Genomic DNA, 25,033 nt, shown 5'->3' with positions numbered 1-25,033 from the left:
AAAAATGGCAATATTCATAAGTAAAACAGAATAGTTCAAGATAAAAGAGTGCCATGGAGGAAATGAGCATCTGTGGACGGGTTTAAAGTGGGCCAGGACTTTTCATTGCCTTGGGATACTTCTTAGGAAGCTAAGATTCATTTGTTAGCTTCTCTTCCTTCAAAACAGAAATAGTGCTCAGACGTGGTCATCCCTTACTCAAATTTTTATTGCGTTTCACTGGGTCCTTCACTTCAGCTAAATACATATGGAATTCTATCAAAGCCTTCGCTCATCCCTTGAAGGGGCTGATGGGAAGATGAGGTCACCACCTTTCCATGAACCATCTCTTAGGAACCTAACTTGGTTCTGGGATTAGGGCAATCCTAATGTGCAGATGAGGACACTGAGGTTTAGACAGGAACATCACATGTTTAAGGTCCATCAGAGAAACACACACTTTTCAATTTGCACCTACTAAGTAAGTAATTTCTCTTTCTCTTTCTTCCACAGAAGGGGGTACTCAGGACTTACTCCTGACTCAGCACTCAGGGATCCCTACTGGCGGTGCCCTGGGGGACCATGTAGAATGCTGGGAGTTATACCCGGGTCTTCACCACAACTGTCTCCCCCCGGCCCCCCTCCCCCTGATTTTATTTATTTGCTTATTTATTGAGTTACTGTGAGATAGATCCTTAGAAAACCGTTTCACGATTAGGTGTCAGTCATACAGTGTTCCAACACCCATGAATCACTCCACCAGTGTACATTTCCCAGCACCCGTGTCTCCAGGTTCCCTTCCATCACCCCTCCCCCACCCCCATCCCCTGCCCGCCTCTAAGTAGGGCAGGCGCTGTCCTTCTATCTCTCTGTCTCTGCCTCTTTCTCTCTTTTAACCGCAACAGATGTCTGAGACAGAGTCCTGTGGTTAGAGCAACCCTCACATTCCCGAGCGAGGCGACCGAGAAACGGAAAGGGGACAAAAGGAAACGGGGACACTGTCCAGGTGCGGGTGAGGGACGGTAGGAGACTCCAAAGCGCAAGCGCGCGTGTATGTGTGTGTGTGTGTGTGTGTCTGTGTGTGCATGTGTGTCTGTGCGTGTGTGTGTACACCGTCACACCTGCCAGACACTGTGCCTCCAAACACCGCCTGAGTTTGGAGGGGCAGCAGAATACGAGGTCCAGACTCCACTCGTGAACTTGGGGATGGGGGTGAGGGGGGAGGCAGCACGCGCTGCTCCCCAGCCAAAGCCCGGGCGCCGCGCTTGGGGTCCCGACTGGGCCACACACACTGGGGCCCCCGGGGAGCTGCAGCGCGGGCGGGCGGGCGGGGGCGAGGCGAGCGCGAGGCGCGGACGTCACGGGCGGCGCGGACGAGCCTCCAGCCCGCCCGCCGCGCGCCCTCCTCCCCTCCCTCCTCCCGCGGGGCGGGGACGCGGCGCCCCGGCACCAACTCCCGGACAGTCGCGCGCCCGCCGCAGACCCGCGAGGCGCGAACATGGCGGCGCTCGGACGACTCGTGTCCTGCCCGCGCCTCGTCGCCCGCTCGCAGGTAACGCGCTTCCCGGGGCCTCCGGGCTCCCCCGCCCGCCCCGCCCCCGGGACCCCTCGCGCCCTCTCCCCTGCCCCGCCACTTCTGGGGCTCCGGAGTCCGAACGGGACGCGCGTTCGTGGTGGTGGTGGGGGTGGTGGTTGTGTGTGCGGGGGGCGACGCGCCAGTCGCGGCAGGCTGCAGGCTGCAGGGGTGAGCGGTGGGGTGGGGGGAGCTCTGGAGCTCGGCGCTGGAGCCCCAGCACCCCCACCCCACCCCGGCCCTGCAGGGTTCATTCCGGAGGGGCGCGAGCTCGGCGCCAAGGGGGCGGATGCGGGGCGCGGCCGCGAGGGGGAGGCGGCGTCCCCCCTCCGCTCTCCCCTACACGGCAGCGGCGGCCCGCGGCGCCGGGGAGGGGGGTAGCCCGGGCTGCAGCAGCGCTCCCTCGGGGCACACCCGGGACGGAGCGGGTTACCGCCACCCCTGCGGCGCGGGGCTTCAGGGGGCACCCTCGCGGCGCGTGCTGCCGGATGGGCATCGGGCATCGGGCATCGGGCATCCGGCCCCGCGCGCGCTCACACCCTCCCGGGACGGCCAGGCTCGCCGCGGCCGCGTCCCAGCCTTGGAGTCGAGTCCTGGACCAGAAGCTCAGCGCTCAGTCCCAGGAGGCTGGCTCACCTCGGCTGCCCCCGGGACGGCGGGAGCACCTTCCTGGCGCGGGCGTGGGGAGGTTTTTTTTTTTTTTTTTTAATTTATTTGATTGATTTACTTCGTAAGCGCACCGCAGAATGGCACGCGAACTTTTGCAAAGGGAACTAACTCCTGCTCCTCCTTGGAGCTCTTCTCTCATTCCATCATCCTTCTCCAAGGGCAGTCAAATCCAGGGTCCGCCGAGCCCCTTTCCTTAGCCAAGGGCCGGGCGATGATTTCAGACTGGACCGTTTGACTCACAGATGCCTGGTAGGAAGAAGCGCGTGGCTCCCCGCGAGGGCTCTGTAAAGCAGGCTTGGAAGGCAACCTGACCTTCAGTCACGTTGCCCTGTGAATGTGAAAGCAACGCACATCAGGACAGGGCAGTACTCTTGGGCCCACCTAGGTCAAGGTCAACAACTTTCTCAACTTTCCACAGTGACTTAGACGCCCCAGTGTATGCACTTCATGCATTTTCTCACCCTCGTTTATGTCGTGAAACCACTTATGAAGCTGGGCAAACTTCTTAGGTGGCTAGTCTACAAATTCCGGGTCTAGCTGTATCTCACAGAAAGTTCTTATCAGTGTTCGTACTTGCTGTTCAGGTTTGAATGTCATTGCTGTCTAGTGTACCTGTTGGCGTGGCATTTAGCTCCCTTGCTGTTTGCTTTACTTCTCCGCTCCTACTTTTATTAAGCTTGGACACTTGAGCTCTCCTTTCCTTTTCAAATATGCACCTTTCCTTCTCAACTAAAAATGCAAGTTTCCCTGAGGTTGCGTGCTCTCTCTCTCTCTCTCTCTCTCTCTCTCTCTCTCTCTCTCTCTCTCTCTCTCTCTCCCTGCCTAGCACACTCAAAACATGATAAATAGATGGATAAGAGAATCTGTGGGCAGATTGAAGTTTTAAGTCTTGAGATAGTGGGTCAAAAGAGAGAGGAATTTGGTGGGTTTGCTCCAGGCAAGGCTCTCAAACATGAATGTGCCTACTTGGAGGCTTTATTTATTTTAGGTTTTTTAAAGGGTCACACCTGGTTGCTGAGGGTGTAGGGGCAACCATGTGGTGCTGGGAGCAGCCCACACACTGGCACACGCCTTAACCCTTATACCATCTCTCCAACCCTGGAGATTTGATTTCACTGTTTATCAAAAGCCACATGCTTTTCACTGTTGCTTATTTCACTGACATGCTCATTTTGCCGCTGCTCTTTTCCATTTTTATTCTAAAACTCTTCACATAACCAGAGGGAAGCTATTCTGGAACTTCTTTCTAATGAAGTACTATTGGAGGCTGGAATAGACACTGAGGTAGTAGCTTTTACACCAGTACCAATAGATGGTACTCTGTGGTCCGTCCCCCTTTGTACTCTCCCTCTCACTTGTATTTGCAGGACCTGAAGGCTCTGCAGTTCTCAGTGTCTCCTGGCTCTTGCTCTGTCCACTTCCACCATGAGAAGTAGCTGCTGTGTTTTCTCCTGATTGCCTTGTACTTACATCAGCAGCCCCTAGGTGCACTGAAGAAATCTCCTGTACAGAATGTCCTCCCTCCCTCCCTCCCTCCCTCCCTCCCTTCCTTCCTTCCTTCCTTCCTTCCTTCCTTCCTTCCTCTTCTGGCTCTTGTGCTAGAGATCATTTTTTTTTTCTTTTTGGATCATACCTGGCAATGCACAGAGGTTACTCCTGGCTCTGCACTCAGGAATTACTCCTGGCGGTGCTCAGGGGACCATATGGGATGCTGGGGATCGAACCCGGGTCGAGGAGGCACGTGCAAGGCAAATGCCCTACCCGCTGTGCTATCGCTCCAGCCTCCTCCAGCCCCCAATTCTTGATGGGACTCAAGGACCATATGGGGTGCAGGGCATCGAACCCTGGCAAGCATTCTACCCACTGTACCATCACTCCAGCCCTAAGGGCTGCTCTTTCAGAGCCTCTGGCATGAATGTAGATGTAAGCGAACTGCCTGAAGGTATATTCCTCCTGACTAGATCAGAGAGAGCATTGAATAGTATTTTTCGTTCACTGTGGAAAATGATTCCCCCCCCTCATAAAACAACCTGCCTCCATGTCACCTTGTGATCTTCATGAGCTGCTCCCTGCGAGATTCACCCTGTGTCTCTGAACACACTGAGCATTTTCACATCAGTCGCACTCAACTCTTCCACTTCCAGGATACAGTCGCTGGGGTTTTAAAAACCCTGGCAGACCCTTCAAGCTTTCTGCCCTACCAGTTGTTGCTTGTTGGCCTCCAATCTTTTAGCTAGGCATCCTCCAGTGTGGGCATTAGGAAATATGTGTTGACGCACATGAGGGGGTGGAGGTAGTGGAAGGGAGGGGTGTTGGGGGTCACCGGGGGGAGGGAAGTGAGCACACTGGCGGTGGGTGTGATTTTGGAATTATGTGTGTGAGAAACCATTATTAACAGTACTGTTAACTACAGAATCTCAAAAACTAAACATAAAGCAAACCCAAAGCAATCTGTGCTGCGGCTGTGGAGTACTGCCTCCTGTCGGTAGCTCTCTGAGCCCTTGCGGTGTCTTCATGGCAAGTGCAAAACTGGCAGTGTGTAGTTTGGGATGAGTAATCCACCGCCACTAGGCACCCGTCCAGTGCTCAGCACCTAAAACATTTAATCACTTACAGCCGCCTCCTCTTGGCAGAGTTAACGCACTGAATTCCTCCAAGGTAAACTGTAACTACCCTTTTCTGTTTAACGCCTCTGTTCTCTTCACCTTTCGTTTATGTGGTTGCTCCTCTCTCCACCGACTTTATTAAACTTTGACACGGAAATGAACAGTGCCTACCTGTGTCCGGATTTATATAACTAGAGGGGGGCAAGGGAGTGGGCGTCCAGGGACATATCATTAAGATTAAAGAAACCTTTCAAAAGTATGATTGGTGGATTTTCCCTGGAAGGTCTTTTGAGTAAACTTTTTTTTGTTCCAGAGTGTTGGATTATGGGGAAGAAGACTTATCTAACTTATCTTATCTCTTAAGAAATACTGATAGAAGTGGTTTGCATGAAAGATACTGAATTCGGAAGCGATGAGATAAAATTTAGATCCAACAGTGGAGGTGGAAACAGACCTCAGAGGGTAGGTGTAAGAATTTAAGAGTAGAGGACAAAAATGAGGTAGAAGAGGGGTGTGAGAGAAAGAAGTAGCAGGCAGTTAATTTGATTTTGAAGATTTCTGACACTTCATTATCTGACCATTATTTCTCTCTCCTGATGGTAATAGCAGAAACTCGTAGACACAATAAAATGGGATTTTGCAGAAGCTGAAGATGGGGAAAAGCACCTGCAATAAATTAGATGATTGTCAAGGAAGACCTTCAGGGGAAAATTGTTTCCCGGGAATAAATCGTTGTCCAAGCTGTGCACTCCATCTCTCCTCATTCTTAAGTGGCCTCTGCACTTGACAGCTGTATTTGTGTAGCAGATGGTGCTGGGGTCTTTTCACATCACTCGTTTTGTCTTTGAGGGATATTAGAAGGTACAGGACACTTTATAAGCTGGTGAGAGCTGCTGTTTGAATTTGGTTTTGTAAGGTGAAGAAAGCAGGTGTTACTGGAGACTGCTTTCTTCCATCTTCATTCCTCACTCAGAAGATGCTTTGTGACTCTCTTTGACTCCCTGAAGCAGGGATATTGGTGAGATAGAGTGGGCAAAGAGCTTTCTAAAACAATGAACCCTGGGCTGGAGCCGTTGTATCCCCATAAGTTGCTTACCTTGCATGAATCAACTAACCCAGGTTCGATCCCCGCTGCTATCCCAAATGGTCTTGTAGGCACCACCAGGAGTGATACCTGAGGGCAGAGCCAGGAGTGAGCCGCCCTGCCCATTGCTAGCTGTGGCTTCCAAAACAAATCAACCCCCTCCCCCACCAAAAAAAAAAAACAAATCCCAAAGGCTTCCCTTCAGTGCTGCTTCCTCCCAGTGTGGCAGCTTCCTGGATGACAGGAATGGAAGCACTCTAGCACTGTCCTCCCATCCTTCATCGATTTGCTCGAGTGGGCACCAGTAATGTCTCCATTGTGAGACTTGTTACTGTTTTTGGCATATCGGATACGCCATGGGGAGCTTGCCAGGCTCTGCTGTGTGGGCGGGATACTCTCAGTAGCTTGCCAGGCTCTCCGAGAGGGACAGAGGAATTGAACCTGGGTCGGCCACGTGCAAGGCAAATGCCCTGCCTGCTGTGCTATTGCTCTGCCCTATGGAATGGAAGATCCTAGTTAATTATTGGGGTGCCACATATTTCAGGCCTTCAGCTTCCTCTTAGCTCCACTGCATGCTGGATTGGCCAGCTTTCTTTGACTACTTAGGCTGGCTTTATTGTAAGTAAAATAAACATGTTAAAACAAACACGGATTTATTTGTTGAAAACAAATACTACCTGGATTAATTTGGTGCAGCTGGGGCATGTTAAAAAAAATTATTTATCCATTTGTGTGATTGTGGGGTGGGGCTTGGGGCCCCGAACTGGGGGAGGTTTAAAATGAAAATTTTAACTCCTGCTTATGGGAAGTTAATCTTAACTGCGTCCCTAGGGAGTGGAGAAACGGTTTTATTGTCGGAAGGAAGCTAAGGTGCATTGGGAATCTGTAGCCCAGGGACAGGCTAAGTGTTTCTGCGTCTGTCATTATTTAATCCCCATGCTTACCTCTGGGAAACTATTAATATCCTTTTGAAATAGTCTGAGGGAATCTTGGACATTTAATTTTCTCAGGTTCTTAGACTTGTAGCTGGACCGTAAAACAAAGGTATTTTGACACACACTAAGATTACTGGAGTGCGTCCTTGTTATGCTACATTTGTTTCTCAGTCAATAGATAAGCATGGCTGATTTAACAGATGTCAGCAAATGCGGGTACTACATGCATAAACAATGGGAAAAAATAGACACAAAAACCAATCCCCAAATTGAGTGCCTGTCGGTTCTTCAATATTCCCTGGTACTGTGTCAGTTTCATGCTTTTTAAAATTTTGATTATTGGGGTAAGTGTGCAATGCGCTGTTCTTTTCCAGAGTACTTCTGAAAAATATTTTTCGGGATATGGAGACAGCCTCAGTGGTTTTTTTGTTTGTCTTTTTGAGGCACACCAGACAGGGATGCTGAGGGATCAGTTCTGGATCTGTGCTCAAGGATCACTCCTGGAGTGCTGTGGTGCTGGGGACGATGCCCAGCTGGGCCGCATGCTAGGCAAGCGCCTTTCCTGTTGGACTCTCTCTCTGGTTCCTCAGTAATTTTTGTTGTTTGTAATGAAGAGTTACTGATTCTAGAAAACACCAGTTGAAGGACAGTGCTGGAATTCCTGGCCAAGTCTGTACCTCTGTGCTTTTGTTTCACCTCTGGAGTCCAAAACTTTGGGTCTATAGGAGAGATGAGTTTTCTTCTGATTTTTCATAGAATTTGTGTTTCTCAGTCTATGGAGAAATAATTCAGGGTGACCTCTTGCTCCCCAGTCCATTTTGATACAGACCAGTTCTTTCATTCCTCCTCTTCTGCTAATGCTTTCCTTTTTTGATGAGAAGCGGGGGTGGGAGATGGGGTGCGGGAGGAGAAAGATTAAATTTGCATTTATATTTTTCCATGTTTTGTATCTTTCCCCAGTTTTACTGAGCTCTAATGGAATTACTTCGCTCTATAGGTTCAAGGCATACTATATAATGACATCTTCATCCTAAGTGGAGATAACGACAGCAGTTAGAAACTCATAAAATTATAAGGAACTCATAAAACTTTGCTATGTGGGACTGGAGAAATAGGACAGCTGTTAAGGCAGCTGCCTTGCCCCTGACCAACCTGGATTGATTTCTGGCTCTATATATAGTTCCCCAAGCACCACCAGGAGTGATCCCTGAGCACAGAGCCTGGGATCACTCCTGGGGGTGTCTCATGCTGGTGATCTAACCTGGGCTGGCTGCAATTCAAGGCAAGTATCTTCATCCTTCTGCTATCTCTCCAGCCCAAGTGCTCAAACTTCTCATTTCCAAGATTAAAATATATTTGTGTGCGTAAGTGAGTTTAAAACAGGTCCCAATAAGTATGCTATTTAGCGTGTAGGACAGACCAGGAAGCTGCCTGCCGTTCATGCCCTTCCCTCTCCCTCTGCTTCCATATTTCTCCCTCGCTTGGGCCGTGTGCCAGGGTATACCTCCGCTTCCACGACCTTGAGCAGTTTGAAATTGAAAGGGACAAGAAGCAGTTGTATAACTGCCCTCCTGACAGATCTCATTTGACTTTTAGGGTTCTCTGAAATAGTCCCCTCCCCCGTGCCAATTTACCCTTTTTGTTATGAGAGGGATTGTTTTAGAGGAAGAATAGAGTGCTAGAAACTCACAGATGCCAGTGAATTCCTCCACACCCTCTTCAGTCTAAGTCTGGATGAGAGCTTATGAAGGTTAGAGTGAAATTCTCGGCTCTGTCATTGTCAGTTTGTGAAAGTGACAGCATTGTCAGCAATCAGGTGCCATTCTTCTCTTTACCTTTCAGTTGAAGGTATAATGACGCCAGAGGGTGAGGTGCTGACTGTGTAGCCTGGAAGGTCGCTACTTTGTTCTGTCCATATTGTGAGTGTACAGAGGCACTGGTGTATCGAGTAAGTGGTCACCAGTACTTGCTAGATACATCCATGCGGACACTTTGGTAATTCTAGCCATGCCTTACCTGTAGGTGACCTGTTTTACAGCATGCATAAGCTTCAAGTTTTTTATATATTATTTTTATTTTTATTTGCTTTTTGGGTCACACCCGGCGATGCACAGGGGTTACTCCTGGCTCTGCATTCAGGAATTACCCCTGGCTGTGCTCAGGGGACAGATTTGTTTCTGAGTCTCTGGGATCATGGCCATTGAGCAGCATGATCAGGAGCCAGAGAGGCCGTTTGTGGGCAGTGACTTGGGGTCTCATTGGGATGGGGAGGAAAGTGCTGGCTCCACCCCCACCCCGAGAGGCCCCGCGTGTCTCGTCACCTCAGGTCCAACCTGACTGTCCAGTGGCCTCTGGAGGATGGTGACCACTGGGCTATCAGGGGGACAGGCCAAGGCACGAAACCTATTCCCACCAGGGGTGGCCTGGCGCCGGTAACCTACTGCAGGGACTGGACATATTTTTGCCAAAAGTTGTTGGGTTTCGAGATTTGTTTCTGAGTGACTGGAATCATGGCCATTAAGCAGTGTGATCAGGAACCAGAGAGGCCATGCCTCCAATTAATAGCTGAGCCCGAGGTGGTTTGTGGGTGTGTCTCCCACATACCTAACTTTTGCCGTTTACTTTCTTGGTATACTTTTCCCCAAGTTTTTGGGGTCTGGCCAAAGGCACAGCAGCAATTTTGGGATATCTGGAAGTCTGAAGGCGCCATCAGGCTGCTGTTGTACTCGCCTCACAGATACAGATTGACCTGCTGGCGGCACCATACCCCTCCAAAAATTGATTCTTAATGAGAAAGTTACTGTGAGTTTTGAGTATAGGCTCTCTACTTTCATTTTTTTTGGTAGTCACAGAATTTCCCCCTTGTCAAATAGAATACTTCAGGTAATATTCTATAGGGTATATATCCATTCTACTATTAAATGAACTACTCAAAATGAAATTATCCTTTTTGTATATAAAGGCGAATCATTTACTATCGATGCAAAGTTAAAATTACACTTCAAGTAGTTATTCTCTTAACTTTTTTTAAATTTTTAATATTTTAGGGATGTGTTTCATACTTTTCAACCAGCGCATGTCGCCATACGAAATTTTATACAGATCCAGTGGAGGCTGTAAAAGATATCCCTGATAATGCAACAATCTTGGTTGGTGGTGAGTAATGGTGTCATTTTCCCATTTTAATGTCATTAACCTTGGGTTTTTGGCAAAGCAGGGAAATCACAGTAATGAAGTTAAAAACATTAAAAATGCCTTGGCACCAGTGAGATAGTCCAGCAGCTGACACATTTGCCTTTCACTCAGCTAACCCAGGTTCATTCCCTGGCACCATGTATGGTTGTCTGAGTATCGCCAGAAGTGAGCCCTGAGTGCAGAGCCTGGAGTGAGCCCTGAGCACTGTTAGGAGTGGCCCCAAAATAAAACAAGAAATGCCTGTAACTTATCACTTAGTTGCTATTCAACATTTAATACTATTATATACATATTATGTATTTTATTACAGTGTCTTCTTTCCAGAAATTTAGCAAGGTTTAGTATCTTACTTTTTCTTTGTTTTATTTTTTTTCCCTAGTATTTTTTTTTAAGTTGAACTTCAAATGTTGTTGTCTGAGTAGTTTTGATCCTCTAGATTTTCAGAAATTCTGTATAACTCAAATGGTTATGTTTGTCCTCTTGAGCCTGCACCTAGTCATTCCTTTTAATCCTCCTGAGCACAGAAGCATCTCACTGTTTTTGAGTTCCCCTGATTGTTTCCTATTTGGAATGTCTTTTAGAATCACTGCCGCACACCCATTCAGCATGATTGCTTGATTTTAAAATGTTGTTAGCTTTCTAGCTCTTGGATTTAGAAATCACAACTTATTTTTAGGGCTGTTTTATAAAGTTCACTGAGCAGTCATTGAAAATGTTGAACATAATAACATTTGAAGAATTCTCACAATTTCAAGAATTCTAAGAATTATGGAATTCTTTAAAGGCTATAGGGTTCTCTCTGTAAATAAACAGTAATTCTCTATAAATAAATGAAAGTTGGATCTTGGCTTCTATTTCTGCAAAAAATACTGAGACATATGACAGTTCTTCTTGAAAAAGGTAATTGTTTAAGTGTTGACTTATGAAGTAGGGCAACAACAGGTAAGTAGGTGAGTGGTTAAGCTCAGGAAGAGCCACATGTTATATTAACAGCTTGTACTTACTTTACACATGTGAAGTGAGGTCCTGACAGTGATGTCTGGTGCTGTTTAATGCTACAAAACATTTGAATACTGCTCTATGACCCTGGATTTATCGAGTTGCCATAACATTTCTTGGCATTTTGATTAGTAGATCTAATAAATATAGTTTCTTTTTCTTTCTTTCTTTTTTCAGTTAAAAGTAGCACACACATTTCCCAGCCTAAGTATTACCCTTTCCCAAAATGTTTATCTTTTTGATATATTATAGGTTTTGGGTTGTGTGGAATTCCAGAGAATCTTATAGGAGCCTTACTAAAGACTGGAGTGAAGGGTTTAACTGCAGTCAGCAACAATGCAGGGTAAGTGAGCATTTTAAAACAAGCAATGTGCAAGAAATGATGGTTTGCCATAGTATCTCCATTGATAACTCCAAAGGATATTGTGAAATGAAAACTTTCTTGTATACATGCTCAAGCCTCAAAAGAGTGAGGGTAAGCCCTATATTGATTCAGATATTTTGGTAACATTAGTCACAATAAGTGAAACAGACTTATGTGACTGTCTTTATCTGATTTTTGTTTGTTTATTTTATTTGATTATGGGCCACATTCCCAGGCTAAGGGGATCACTCCTGGCGGTGCTTGAGGGACTATATTCAGTGTCAAGTATTGAACCCAGGTTTAGCTATGTGCAAGGACAGTGCCTTACTTGCAATATTATCTCTTCGGTCCACTAGATTTTCATCATTTTTCTAATGTGAAAATGAATAATGTAGTTTCAATTTAAATTTTACATGATAAAATGCAGAGATTTCTTTTCTCTTATAGATTATATTTTGTAAAGGAATATGGACATCTATTTGAAATCCGTCTCGGTTTCTTTGTTTTAGTTCTGTCATTGCTGAAGATGATATATATATATATATAGAGAGAGAGATTATCATTAATTTTTAAAAACATTGCTGAGGCCAGAGGGAAGATTGCAGGAGCTAAGCTGCTTCCCTTGTTTATGGCCAGTCCAGGTTTGGTTCTTAGCACTGCAAATAGCTCTCAAGTATCTCAAGTATCGCTGGGAGTGACCCTTTACTTATTTATCTATTTATTTATTTATGTATTTATTTATTTTAAATGGCAACAGAATTATTTATTTTAGGGATTTTGAAGATAAAACCACTAGACAGAAATTGGCAATCTAAACACAGCAAGCAGTATTCACATAACACAATATGGGGAAAATATTGCATCTCTTATGGAGGGATTTTAAACTGTTTCATTGTAGAAAAGGCAGGGAATTTCTTAGAAACCTTGAGTTGAATGGAGTGATCCTTGAGTACAGAGCCAGAAGTAGCCCGTGAACACTGTTAGGTGTGCCTCACCCCACCTTCCAAATAAAAAAAATTAAAAATATTTTGTTTTTAATATTTAAAAAAATGTTGGCTTGTTTCTCAAGAAGGTGGAGACTATAAGTACTTAAGATAGTGAATCACCTCAAAATGGTCAACAGTATGTCATAATGTTCTAATAATAGCATATGCAGGAAGATATACTTACAAGGGATGAAGCTATTTCAGCACGTCTTAACAATTAAAGACTAAATAGGAATTTTAGCCTGTTACCATGTTTGTAATGTAGAAAAAGATGGTGACCGATTTTTTGTTTTGGAGCCACACCCCGCTATGTTCAGGGCTTACTCCTGGCTGTGTGCTGAGGGATCACTCCTGGTGAGCTTGGGGGACCAAATGGGATGCTGGGGATAGAGTCCACATAAGCCAAGTGCAAGGCAAGCACCCTATCCACCGTACTATCACTCTGGTCATCATTTTGGAAACAACTAATCCTACATTTGTGTTCATTTTCCTTTGCTAAGTCATTTAGACTTATTTTTGTCTAGAAGGCTCTGCTGCCTCTTCTCTTTATATCCGTATTTTCCTGAATTCACGTCATGCTACACAAGTTCAAAGAAATCTTTTCTAATTGCAGAACTTCAGTCGGCTTCATTGCCCCTTTCCCAGTTCCTTTGGAAGTTTGAGCCTTTGTAAACCGAGTTGTATTATACTCTCTGATTTGTGTTATAGGCTTTCCTGTTACAGTGGTTCCACGTGACCTGTTCTGTTTAACCTAGAAGCCTCTAAATCACTAAATGTTGCCGAGTGGGTTTGTAGACATCATCTATTCCAGTTCCCTCATTTATGGAGGAAACTTGCTTGTAAATGGAGAAGTAATTTGTTGATCACTTGATATTTTTAAACCTATCTTGTGTCTTAGAAACTGACTTTATGTTAAAGTTGCTTAATGCTTATATCAGTGAGAATTCATCGAATTTTTCAGTGACGATATATAGTTTGCCATAGATTCTTGAGCAAAGTAAGTGTTGTCAATCTACTTTACTGGACACATAGAAGTACTTTTGAAAAACCCTCAGTGGCAGTCCAGTCTCTTTTATAGGGAGATCAGCTTAAGCCCCCAGTGTTTATTGGAGTGAGGGCATAGCTATAGCAGTTAGAGTTGGGTGAAGAAGAAAGTGGCATTCATTGGCAAACCAAAGGCATGATTGTTGGGTAAATGGACAGAACTTAGAAGTTACGTCGTAATTATTTCTTTATCTAGAAAAAGCTCTTTTTTTTGTTTGTTTTTGAAGGAAGATCTGCTTAAAGTGGAACTCTTTCCCAAACTCAGGACTCCTGATGATGAGTTTTTGCTTTATTTTCATAGCACAGTGGTAGGGCATTTGCCTTGCAAGCGGCCAACATGGCCGACCCGAGTTTGATTCCTCCGCCTCTCTCAGAGAGCCCGGCAAGCTACCAAGAGTATCTCGCCTGCATGGCAAAGCCTGGCAAGCTACCTGTGACGTATTCAATATGCCAAACACAGTAACAATTGTCACAATGGAGACGTTACTGGGCCCGCTCGAGCAAATCGATGAACAATGGGAGGACAGTGACAGTGACAGTGAATTTTGTTTTTGGGGGATTTCCCCTCTAGTGCTCTCACAGGGGCCCACTCTTAGCAAGGGGTCACTGTTCAGACACAGTATACCACTTTGGCCTAGCAGAGCTGGCAGGGCTTGTAGTGAGGATTGAACCTTGATCCTTGCTCTTGGAGTCATATGCCCCGACCCCTGAGCTATCACCTGTTTCCATTGTCAAGAGATCTGTCACTCACCTTGCTATCAGGGACCAATGATTAAGTCTTGGTAAAGGAAATGCTCTACTAGGGACACTCAGTAGGGCCACCACTTCAATATAATTTGATCAAGAAGGTGGGAAAAATTGAGAATGTGCCTTTTTAAGATTTTGGATGACTTTAGCCTATGAACTATGAACTTGTATGGACCAAAAGCTTCACAGCAGATGGGGTATTAACCAATCAAGACCAAGAGTTGAAGGATGCCTGGTCATGTTCATTTCCTAGTGACAAGTTTTGTTCTGATGTCGTTTAATGAAGTGTGGTTGAGAAAACTTCAAGGGCAGCCTCCACTTATGTGTGGAATAGTAGTAGGTGCTATTGAATAATATATGTGTACCTGTGCTGTGACTGCAGTATTGGAGCTTGTGTAAGCTATTATTCTGTCAGAGGGATTTGGCAAGGGCACATTGCATACAGCCTCTTTCTAAATAGGATTTCTGGTTCTGCACCCAGGCTGCAGAGGCAAGCGGCTCCTTAGCTGCTTTGTCTTCTCTCTTGGCTGAGGTATCTATCACCCTGAAGGGCTGGGTGGGTGAGCCACACCGGCTGACTATGAAACATCTCCCAACACCCATATTTTTGGGTCTATGAAGGACCAGTGACTTTCCAAGATATGTACTCTAACTTAGGCACTCAGCTCATGAAGAATTCATCTTCCATATGATTGTGCCAAAAATTAATTTTACATATAAATTTAACGTTTTATTTTGTTAGCTTTTTTTTTTTTTTGGCTACACTTGGTGTTGCTCAGGATCATTCATTCCTGGCCTTGTGCATGGAGGGGTCAGATGCAGTGGCTGGAAGCTGAACTGGATTGGCTGGATGGAAGACAAGTGCCTTACCCCTATACTATCTCTCCAACCTCTCTTTTGGCAATCTTGATAAACTTAAATTGTGTTCTTGAGATATAAGCATATCTAAAATAAGATAGTACAATTTAATAGATGTTTGCAACTTTATTTCTATTAGTCTTAATTTTGGAAGAATTGCCATTTAATGGCATTTCAGAAAAAGTGAATTCAGAAAGCAAAATTTCATATTCAGAAGACAAGCAATATTTGAACACCAATGTCTTTCTCTCTCATGCACTATTATTTTTTTATACTTCTACTTTTATACTTTTTATACTTCTACTTCTACTTTTATACTTTTTATACTTCTACTTCTACTTCTACTTTTATACTTTTTAGACTTCTTGATTGAAAGAAGTTGAAATACTTCTTCCAACTGCTAAATTGGAGCCCAAGGTTGTTGTTTCAGGGGAAAAGATTAAATCTCACTCTTGATGTGCTAGCAAAATGGTTGCTACAGGCAAGTAAGATAATCTGTTTGGAACTCCATCAAAGTGATCTTCAGTAGCCCTGAACATATGGTATTAATGCCATTTATTTAATACCAAGTATATGACACTAAATGATGTGTGCCTTATTTGCAAATCATCACATATGTCTTTCTTCAAAACCTATAAAGGTTTTGAAAGAAAGCTATCTTACCCATTTTTATATTGTCAGTATCAGTTACTCATAAGGGCTCATGTTGGCTCACTTTGTGTGTTGGGAAATAACATGGACAATGAGACTCACAATATGAGCTTCCTAACAGCTTTTTCTGAGGCATAAGCACTAACTTTAGTCAGGAGGTCAGCCTGGACTGAGCACCTTATGTTCTGCTCGGTTGCCGGGCCAGGTTGCTGGCCAAGAAACAAAGCAAAAGTCAATGCACAATTGTTCCCAGAGCTAAAGTCAACAAATGCAGAGAGGCCAGCTCCAGACAGAGCCAAGTGCTAAACAGATCCCAGAAAGAACTGTTTGAAAAACTCCCAAGTTAACGAAAGACCTGCATACCATTCGGGTTGATGGCATTGACCTGTAAGCTTGGAGCAAGTTTCAGTTATTTAAAACTTCAAGAAACGATTGGACCCTGTCTGCCTTTGGGGATTGCTTGATTGGGTCATGTTGGGATATTGCTCATGTTGAGTCACTTAGGAGGGTCGACCAGAGGGGCCTTTCTGAGAAGAGTGGTCAGGACTGAGGGAAAGTGGCGTGAGTTTTTTTTTTTTTGGGTCGCACCGGTGATGCACAGGGGTTAGTCCTGGCTCTGCACTCAGGAATTACTCCTGGCGGTGCTCAGAGAATTATATGGGATGCTGGGAATTGAACCTGGGTCAGCTGCATGCAAGGTAAATGCCCTACCCTCTGTGCTATCTCTCCAGCCCCCGTGGCATGAGTCTTGGTGAGTGACTGGTTTTAGTGAGCCAGGAGAGCCAGCAGGGAGGAGAGGGAGGAACTGACAGCAGGTTCTGGAGGGAAAACTTTGTGGGAATGGCCGCCCAGTGTGCTGCAGCTTGTCACGGAGAGTTGAGGGAGTGTAAGTCTGGGCGACATTCTCCCCCACACACCCTGAGCTGCCTCAACCTGCCTCCCATCGACTGAACCCAGGTAGAGCACACAGCAAGGGAGCCCCATGTCTCGGCCTGCATAAGTCAGTCAGGTGAGCTGGATCTGGGAGAGCATCATGGAAGGTCAGAGAAAGCATCCTCCAGAACCCGATGTGCGCTCTTCCCTCTCCTCGCAACTGGCACTCCCCGGTCACTAAGGACTGTTCATGTTTGTTTCTGAGGAACCAGGGTGACACTCAGCTAATACACTCTTTTAGGAATCTAATGTTTGTGGACTACTGCTGTGTGCCTCTCTGCTCTGGGGGCGGGGGAGAGAGCAAAACAGACCAAGATCCAGCCAGTCCCTCCCGAACCTTCCACCCCCAGCAGGGAGAGGCAGAGAGGATACACAGGACACACCATAGCAAAAGAATCCATTTCCCCCAACATGCTCAAGGGGCAGGCATGCTGCGGGAAAAGAAAGCGAGAAAGGAGGTGCCCGGCGGGTTTGTGGAGGAGCAGGAGTCGTGCAAGGTTATGCTGAACAGAGGCTTGGAGAGGGCGAGGGGACAGGCTGAGTGGAAACCTGGGAGAAGAGTTTCCCAGACTGGAGAACCAATTGGGGGATGGCGGTAGGGGACAGGCAAGGCACCTGGGGGGCTTGACGGGCCACAAGGGGGCCCACCGAGGTGGAGCAGTGAGCAGATAGGCAGGGGGCAGAGTGAGGTTGGGCCACTGAATGGCCATTGCGTCCCATGGGCCTGGCCCACTTGGCTTCCTCTCTGCACCAGCCAACACCATGCTGGGGTGGCAGGGGGCAGCAGTGACACAGCCTGATGCTTTTCACCTTATATTTAAATGTTAGCACTGCACTGTAGCACTGTCCTCCCGTTTTTCATTTATTTGCTTGAGCGGGCACCAGTAATGTCTCCATTGTGAGACTTGTTGTTACTGTGTTTGGCATATTGAATATGCCACGGGTAGCTTGCCAGGCTCTGTCGTGTGGGTGGGATACTCTCGGTAGCTTGCCAGGCTTTCCAAGAGAGACGGAGGAATCGAACCCGGTTGACCGTGTGCAAGGCAAACACCCTACCTGCTGTGCTGGAGTGATAGCACAGCGGGTATTTAAATGTTAGTCTGTCATTTTGTGAATGGCTTGTAGTGGGCAGGGAGAGAAGGGGGGGGGGCGTGGTGGCTGCTGACACGTGGTGTTGATGGAGGGGACAGTGGAGGAGGGGCTGAAGAACCCTCAGCTCCTGGGCAGAGTTTGAAGGTTGGGGCAGGATTTCCCAGCTCTGAGAGAGGCCCAGCTGTCTCCCCTGCTTGGGGCTGCTATCAGGCGAGCTGGGACTGCAGGGGTTTCGGGGGAGTAGCATCGATAACCTGAAGAACCAGAATTGGGAGTAGTTTAGAGCAACCAGAGGTTGCAGTGAAGGTGGGGGAGGCTGGGAGGAGGAGCGGGGAGGAGGGGAGGGGAAGCTTCAGTGTTCCAGAGGGATGGAGAATCTTTCAGTGATCTTGCGCCTTCTAGTGGACAAGTGGATTCCTCAGCCTCTGAATGCTCCCTCGGCTGTCAGAAGTATACTCTCCATCATAGTCTATTTGGGCTTTGTTTCCTTTGGTGGTAAACGAGAATCAATCATCACGCCGTTCACGTTATACCCACGGCGAGTGGGAAAATATGAACAGATGCAGACTGACTTACCATACTGAGCGGTTAGTGGAAGGTTGACAGTTAAACCCCTATTTCGCTGCGTAATTGTTACCATCACGTAATCATCACCCCCTGTTTATTTTATAATTAATTTTCTTACTGCAGTTTAACATGATTACAATAGTGTTAACGTTTATGGTTTTGGTCTACGAAGTTACTACTCCTTCAACACCTCTGAAGTCCCGAAGACCCTCCGCCCCTAATCCACTATTTTTTGTTGTTTCAGTTTCTTGGCTGGGCTGGAGTGATAGTACAGTGGGTAGGGCATTTGCCTTGCACGCGGCCAACCTCGGCGACCTGGGTTCAATTCCTCCACCCCTCTCGGAGACCCTGGCAAGTTACCGAGAGTATCTCGCCCGCATGGCAAAGCCTGGTCAGCTCCCCATGACATATTCGATATGCCAAACACAGTAACAACAAGTCTCACAATGGAGATGTTACTGGGCCCGCTCGAGCAAATCGATGAACAACGGGAGGACAGTGCTACATTGCTAGTTTCTTGACCACACCTGGTAGTGCACAGAGGTTACTCCTGGCTCTGCACTCAGGAATTACTCCTGGCAGTGCTCAGGGACCATATGCTCAGGGACCATATGCGATGCCAGGAATTGACTCCTGGTCAGCTTTGTGCAATGGAAATGCCCTCCCCGCTGTGCTATTTCTCTGGCGTCTCTTGTCCACTCTTTACCACTGATAAGAGTAAATTTATGGAAAAGTAAAATTACGGAAAAGTAAATGTGAGTGGGCTCCTTGATGGACTTTCCGGGTCTAACAGCTGAATAACCAGCTCCCAGATGAAGTGAAACTTGACCAGTGCCCCAGAATATCCTCATTCATGCTTCTTCTGTTTCCTGTCCCTTCCCATAACCTCTCTTGTAGCTCTCTCTCCCTTAACTTTGGATGCTAAGTAGGAAATGGTTCATTTTGGTAGTGTCTGGCCTTGGTAATCGTCTGTCTTTGAACTTCTTATAAAAGTAAATAACTCAACATGCACTGTCTTTCCAGAACCTACTGTTTTGGCTGTGGGCCATCCACTTGCTGTGCGGTGCTCATTCTCGTTGTTGTTGAGTATTCCATTGTGTGGGCGCACCACAGTTTGCTTATCTGTTCTGCTCTCGGGGGCCATGTGGGGAGGATTCGTTTTGTGGCCACAGTGCATCGTGCTGCAGTAGATATTCTTGTTACTTGTCTTTCGCACCGCACAAGTCTGCATTACTGTGACTATAGAGCAGGGAGTAGAATTCTTGTGGCATGTGAAATATTCAGCATCAATCAACATGGCTACCTGTTTTTCAGAAGTGTGTGTGTCTGGATACAGCCCCCCTCCGCGTGTTTGAGAATTCTGAGTGTTCTACAGCCTTGCCAGTATTTGATCCTGTCCGCTTCCCTTTTAACTGAGCCCTTCCCCTTTAAATGAGCCTTTCTTTGGTAGTGGTGTCTGTTGTGGTTTTCACCACATTTCTTTATTTTTAAATCTTTTGGTTCTGGGGTCACGGGAGGTGGTGCTGGAGGTCACTACAGGGACCATATGTTTGGGTACTACTTGGGAGGATTCGGTGACCATATACTGGGGAATCAAACTGGGGAATGCACTGGGAAAGACTGGGAAATATACTGGGGAATCAGAGATTAACCACTTTAATCCCTGCACTCTTTACAGTCTATCTTACATTCCTGTTAAAAAATTGTTTCATAGTTTTATAGTTCAATTTTTTTAAATCATCTTAGAAATGTTTTCTTGGGACTAGAGAGATAGTACGGTGGGGCGGGACCTTGCCTTGCATATGGCTAACTTGGGTTTTATCCCCAGAACATCATATGGTACCTGGAGCACCACCAGGAATTATCCCTGAGCACAGAGCCTGGAGTAAGCCCTGAACACAACTAGGTGTGACCCAGAACAAAACAAAAGGAAGTGGCTTTTCCACTGCAAGCATCATTCTCAATGGGGAGAAAGTAAAAGCCTTCCCTCTAAGATCAGGGACAAGACAAGGTTGCCCACTTTTGCCACTTCTATTCAGTATAGTACTGGAAGTTCTCACCGTAGCAGTTAGGCAAGAAAAAGATATCAAGGGCATACAGATAGGAAAGGAAGAGGTCAAGCTATCACTATTTGCGAATGATATGGTACTATATTTAGAAAATCTTAAAAAGACTCTACAAAAAAGCTCCTAGAAACATTACGTTTATACAGTAAAGTGGCAGGCTACAAAATCAACACCTGAAAGCCCATGGCTTTCCTATATACAAATAATGAAAGAGAAGAAAGAGATATTAAAAAAAACAATTCCAATAATGCCTCAGAAAATCAAGTACCTCGGAATGACCTTAACTACCCTCCCTCCTCCCTCCATCCCCTTTTGGGTATTATGGTTTACTTGTACCATTTCTAAGAATAAACTTACGTATTTATTCTTTGAATATATAAAACTATGTATTTGTTTATTTTCAATTCATTTGGCTTTAACTGGCAGTGTTTAGGGCCTCCTACTTAGGGAGCCCCCTAGTGTTCAGGGTTGCTTCTGGCTGGTGGTGCTCAGGGGCCGCATATGCTGGAGAGTGAAGCCAGGCTCCTGCCTGCATAGACTGCTCTCCAGCTCACCAAGCCATCCCCGACCTACAAACTTGAACTTCGAAATAACATTCACTACGAATAAATTCAGCCATACGAGGGGCAATTTAACAGGTAAGGGATTTTGCCAGCTGTAGCATTTTTTCTGGTTTGGGATTTGTTTCCTGATTTTTTTCTTTTCTTTTCTTTTTTTTTGTTGGAAGTGTTTTAAGTATGGATTAGCATTTAGAGCAAAATATCTATGCTGTAGAAAAGACGTTGATCGTTATTTAATAATTTGGCTCCAGATTTCACGAACATGTTCTTCTTTTTCCCTTTTATATACGAGAGTGCCCTTCTCCAGCTTTTGCAATTGCACCATTTTGTCTATGCAGACCTTCCTTTGAAGCCAGCCCCGGGCCAAACAGTGGGACAGCCACTGCACATTAGCCTCCGAGCTTAGGACAAGCATCTCTGTCACCTTCTTACCCTCATCACTGTAGCGGTGGAAGGGCTGGACTAGAGGAAGGAAGTGGGTTGAGGTCTGGCTTTTTCACTTACTGCCCAAGATCTTGGGGGATGATTCATTTAAATTAAACATTTTGAACTTTAGTTTCCTGAGCTGAACAATCAGAACATAACAGTCATTTTTGCAAGGCCATTCTTTGAATGGCGAGTAGCAAGAAAGAATGTGGACTAAATGCCCAGAAGCCGGGCGTTTAGTGATACTTGTTTTTGAGTTAGAGTGGTAACTCTGGTTTGCTTGGTGTCTGACTACATGCTGCTTTATTTTTCCTTCCAGGGTGGACAACTTCGGCTTGGGCCTTTTACTTAAATCCAGGCAGATAAAGCGCATGGTCTCTTCATACGTGGGAGAAAACGCAGAATTCGAACGCCAGTATTTAGCTGGTGAATTAGAAGTGGAGCTGACACCTCAGGTTGGAAAAATTTCTCGGCTTTTCTTTTTCCTGTGCTAATTTGTTTTATTATTTTTCTTTTGTTGAATCACTGTGAGATAGACCCTTACAAACCTGTTCAGTCATACAGTGAGTGTTCCAACACCTGTCCCTCCACCAGTGTACATTTCCCACCACCAGTGTCCCCAGTTTCTCTCCCAGCACCTCCTCCCCCAAAAGCCTGCCTCTATGACAGGCACTTTCTCTCTCTATCTCTGTCTCTGTCTCTCTCCTTTTGGGCACTGTGGTTTCCAATACAGATACTGAGAGGTTATCATGTTATCTGTTTCCAGCATGAGGCTCTTATCCAGAGTGATAATTTCCAACTATCTTTGTCATAGTGATCTTTAGCTCTCTAGTGCAAAGAGGTCCCCAAGGGGGGAAAAGTACAATTTAAAATAAGTCAGCAAAGAGTGGTAAAGAAATGGCATTTCTTTGTGCCAGAGGACAAAGGCAGAGAGGATACTCTTGCTAAAGTAAGGGATTTTGTCCAGCACACCTGTTGGTTTAATCTCTTAGGATTAATACGTGGTGGATGTTAATTTTTTTTTCTGTCATTTGCATCCTGCAAAAGGAAACATTTCCACTACAGACACCAGAGGATACAGAATAAAATTTCAGGCTTGGCCCTGGTGTATCTTGTGCTGAAACCATGCTATTTTAAGTGAGGATTGACCTAAAGGTCAGTCCCTGTGAACCATGGGGTTAAAAATTTGTGAATGAAACAGTCCTGCAGTCCTACTGAGACTTCTCTGAGGACTGATGTACTGAGGGTCAGGGCGCAGCTGGCTGGGGAGCTGATGTCATTTTGAAGCAAACAGTTATTGCAGTGGATTTGAGTGTGAATCGAGTCATTTTCTACAAAGGCTCCTAATTACTGGAAGCCTCAGTCACAGAGGAGTCTCTTTGATGCCTTTGAGTCCAAGGAAACAGGGGTGTGCATTGGCCTGCCATTCTGATGTGCTTGCAGACTCTGCTTCATTTCTGCCAGCCAGAAAGACTCTACGCCGACCTCATCCAGTGGGTGGCAGTGTAATGGAGCAGAAGCAAACTGTTTTCCCAGAGTTAAATCACAGTTTATATACTTGTCTCCAGAGAGCGGGCCCCCGAGGGATAACCTGGATCCCACGTGATTCCGCTGCAGTACAGATGTGGCCAAGCAGTGCTCGGGGCATGGTATTTGTCCAGTTTCTACCTAAAATTGCTTTGAAAGTGGAAGCACTATTGCTTTCGTCTGCTCGTGCTGCTGGACACAATGCAGACACAGTGCCCAAGCAACACTGCTTGCTGCCGTTCCTACTCCAGGTGCTGCGGCTGATATGCTTCTTGGCTGGGAAGGAGAGAGAGAGCAGGAGCTTGGGCACGCTTTAATCTCTTGCTCCCAACAAGAATCCTTTTAGGTCAGACCTGCTTTTTTTTTTTTTATTTAATAAAATGAAATTAAAACGAATCACTGTGAGATACAGTTACAAAGCTTTCATGATCAAATTTCAGTCATACAATGATGAAACACACATCCCTTCATCAGTGCACATTTTCCAACACCAATGTCCCCAGTATCCCTTCCGCCACCTCCACCCCATCCCACCCCCTGCCTCTGTGGCAGGCACCTTCCTTCTTACTCTCTCTCTCTCTCTCTCTCTCTCTCTCCACTTTGGGGCATTATTGTGTGCAATACAGATACTGAGAGGCCATCATGTTTGGTCCTTTATCTATTTTCAGCACACATCTCCCATCCTGAGCGATCCCTCCAACCATCATTGACTTAGTAGTCCCTTCTCTATTCCCAGTTGCCCTCTACCTTAATACATGAGGCAGGCTTCCAGGTGTGCACCAATCCTCGCCCTTGTCTGAACTGCCCTTAGGTGTTGGTCTCATATCAAATGAATGCCAGGACCTGCTTTTATGAATTTCTTTCATCTCACTAATGTTTGCAGAGGCCCCGCCCTCCAAATATAGTCACCTGGTAGGTCAGAGATTTGACCAAAGAATTTGGGAAAGATTCCAATTTAGTTCGTTCATATGCTTTCCCTCTTTACATGATTGGCTTGAGATACCTTGCTTTTCGGATTGTAGAAAGTTAACAATCTTTAACCAGGTCTTTTGCATGATAGTTGATTTTGTTAGAGGAGGAACTTCCTTGGTATTTCTTTCTGGGTCACACTCAGGGATGCTCAGGGCCTATTCTTGGCTGTGTGCTCCGGAGTGACCCCTGACTGTGCTCTGTGGACCATATGCAGTGCTGCAGATGAAAGCAGCGTGGGCTTCGTGCAAGGCAAGTGCTGGAGTTCTGGTATATCTCTGACCGCTTCATACTTCTTTCATATAAACCAAACCAGGTCAGTGTCTTGGCCTTGCTTCTCTTGCCCTCCTAAATTAGAGGCGTATCCATCTTGGCTCTGGCAAGCTGTCTTGCACCCTGACCTGACTTTGTGCGAGAGGGGAGTGGATTAGGTGCTGGGGCTCCTATTGTGAAGTACTTGGGATTAGGACTCACATTAGGGCTTGGAGCTGGGAGCTTGCTGGTATTTGCAGAGCATCTATGCGGGCCTACATCCAGGTCTTTGTTCTTTTGGACAGATAGAAGGAATATTTAACAATTTTTTTTTGGATTTTTTTTTTTGGGCCATACTCAGCTGTGCTCAGGGCTTAATCCTGGTTCTGGACTCTGGGATCACTCCTGGTGGGCTCATGAGACCATAGTGTGCCCAGATCGAACTCAAGTCAGGCACCTGCAAGTCTCCTTATTCCATGGATGATCTTTCGGGTCCTCGGGATTCTTTACATGAGAAAATCTTAAAATGCGAGGAATTTGAGTGCTGCCTTTCCCCTGCACTTCCTGATTGCTGCCACCAGCCTGCTGCTGCTTGCCAGACATTTGTCACTTCAGATTTATTACTACAGAATCTACTCCCTGAAATAAAATCTGCAGCACTAGCATTGTTTATCCATTTTACAAATAAGAAATGCAAGGTTCAGAGAAGTTAAACTGTTGACAGACAGCTGACAGCTGAGCCAGGACTCTGATTTCTGTGCACTTGTGAGTTCATAAAATAAAGTGTGGGGGCTGCTGCAGCGACGTGTGTGTGTTCTGTGGCCCAGAGCCACCCCCTCCCCCCATGCTCCCCATATCTCCCCAGCAGAGAGACAGAGAGACCGAGAGACAGAGAGATGGGGAACTGTTGTGAGTGATAAAGCCCTTGCGAGTAGAACTGTCGTCTCTAGA

General features: G+C 46.0%; 1 protein-coding gene across 1 annotated transcript in view; it reads left to right on the top strand.

Moving 5' to 3' along the window:
- Window positions 1–1,413: 1,413 nt before the first annotated feature.
- Window positions 1,414–25,033, top strand: part of OXCT1 (3-oxoacid CoA-transferase 1) — a 160,561-nt gene continuing 136,941 nt past the window's right edge. The window contains exons 1-4 of the mRNA XM_056112160.1: window positions 1,414–1,531; window positions 9,894–10,002; window positions 11,293–11,383; window positions 21,654–21,789. Of these exons, the coding sequence (XP_055968135.1) occupies window positions 1,478–1,531; window positions 9,894–10,002; window positions 11,293–11,383; window positions 21,654–21,789 (390 nt within the window). The 5' untranslated portion in view covers window positions 1,414–1,477. The remainder of the gene's footprint in view (window positions 1,532–9,893; window positions 10,003–11,292; window positions 11,384–21,653; window positions 21,790–25,033) is intronic.

This window comes from Sorex fumeus, unplaced genomic scaffold, assembly GCF_029834395.1.
Source record: "Sorex fumeus unplaced genomic scaffold, SorFum_2.1 ptg000015l, whole genome shotgun sequence".
NCBI lineage: Eukaryota > Metazoa > Chordata > Mammalia > Eulipotyphla > Soricidae > Sorex > Sorex fumeus.
The sequence above is the reverse complement of the archived record's forward strand: the minus strand, read 5'-3'. Positions and strand labels throughout refer to the sequence as shown.